The following is a 1,064-nucleotide window of genomic DNA, read 5'->3' on the forward strand; positions in this document are numbered from 1 at the left end:
CTTAATGAAGTGACCAATCACACAGACTTCATGAAACATGAATGCATTATGTCTGTGCTCTGGTTGGAAGCCTTACAACAGCTAGTCTAATGGCACGCATCTAAATCACATTTCACACTTTCTCCTCCCGAGACTTCTAACGAAATAACAAAGTTACCAGGCAGTCGAGTTGGGACACTGGGCTCTTGCTGCCTGGCTGGCTGATGTCCCAGATCTTGACACAACCCTTGCCACCGGTATAGACGTGACGTGTGGGATTGCTGATGGTGACGGCGCACACCACTTCCCCGTGGCTGAGTGTGTTGATCTGGCGAGCGTGCCGTGGGATGCCTGGCCCTATCAGTGCATCTGGAGGGAAGGGCACGGGCTGCATCTGACCATCTGCACTTACGTGAAAAGAATAGGCTCTGCAGAACAGAGAGGAATGGAAAAGCTCATCAGAAGTTCAAGCAATCCATTAAATGCAAATCTAGTTTAAACACAAAACCTAAATACTCACGGTTTTCCTCCAGAAATGGAAGTGAGGCTGGCTGGCAGCCCAGAGGCTCTCATGTGAGGATGTGGGTCGAAGCCCGCCTGCATGAACAAAACAGCGGAACAGTTAGCAAACAACCTGCAAAGATAAATCAGGCTAAGCTAACATTCGGATTGCAGCCTTGCTTTAGGTGCTTACGCCTCGGGGAACCCTTGTACCATTGTTTCCAGGCAAATCCCTTGAAAGGCACAGACTGAGCTTCACTGCATACAGCGGAGCTTTGCACAAGGCTATAACATCCCACATGCTAATGCTAATGAAGGCCTCAGAGATTTTCAAACATGGAGATGCATTTGAGGCCAAGATTTATGTATTTTTCTCTAGTCTTTAGAATGCTAACTAGCCAACATCAAAGTAAAGGAGCTGGGCCGTCTTTCTACTTTCTCATTATGTACACACAACAAGCTGCAGCCAGCCAAGCAGAAATATTCACAATGAGTTATGGAAATGCAGAAGGAATGCTCAAGTTTCTCAAAGTCATTTTGCAAACACAACCTACTGTAGCGGCGGATAATAAATACAGCTGTTC

General features: G+C 46.8%; 1 protein-coding gene across 1 annotated transcript; it reads right to left on the reverse strand.

Annotated features, from left to right (window-relative positions):
* Positions 1–6: 6 nt before the first annotated feature.
* Positions 7–1,058, reverse strand: LOC102311295 (transducin-like enhancer protein 3-B). Its single transcript, XM_005953681.3, has 2 exons — positions 500–1,058; positions 7–407 (listed from the first exon to the last, which is right to left on the reverse strand). Exons 1-2 carry the CDS (start codon positions 580–582, stop codon positions 137–139), a joined length of 354 nt encoding a protein of 117 aa, XP_005953743.1. The 5' UTR covers positions 583–1,058; the 3' UTR covers positions 7–136.
* Between the last annotated feature and the right edge of the window lie 6 nt (positions 1,059–1,064).

The sequence above is a fragment of the Haplochromis burtoni genome, unplaced genomic scaffold, assembly GCF_018398535.1.
Source record: "Haplochromis burtoni strain Fernald_Lab_line unplaced genomic scaffold, NCSU_Asbu1 Contig_7184, whole genome shotgun sequence".
NCBI classification, from domain to species: Eukaryota; Metazoa; Chordata; class Actinopteri; order Cichliformes; family Cichlidae; genus Haplochromis; species Haplochromis burtoni.

Coding starts and splice junctions, on each gene's coding strand:
- LOC102311295 (XM_005953681.3), bottom strand. CDS start 582: ATGCAGGCGGGCTTCGACCCACATCCTCACATGAGAGCCTCTGGGCTG. Junction 408..499: donor TCCATTTCTGGAGGAAAACC/GTGAGTATTTAG, acceptor TCTGTTCTGCAG/AGCCTATTCTTTTCACGTAA.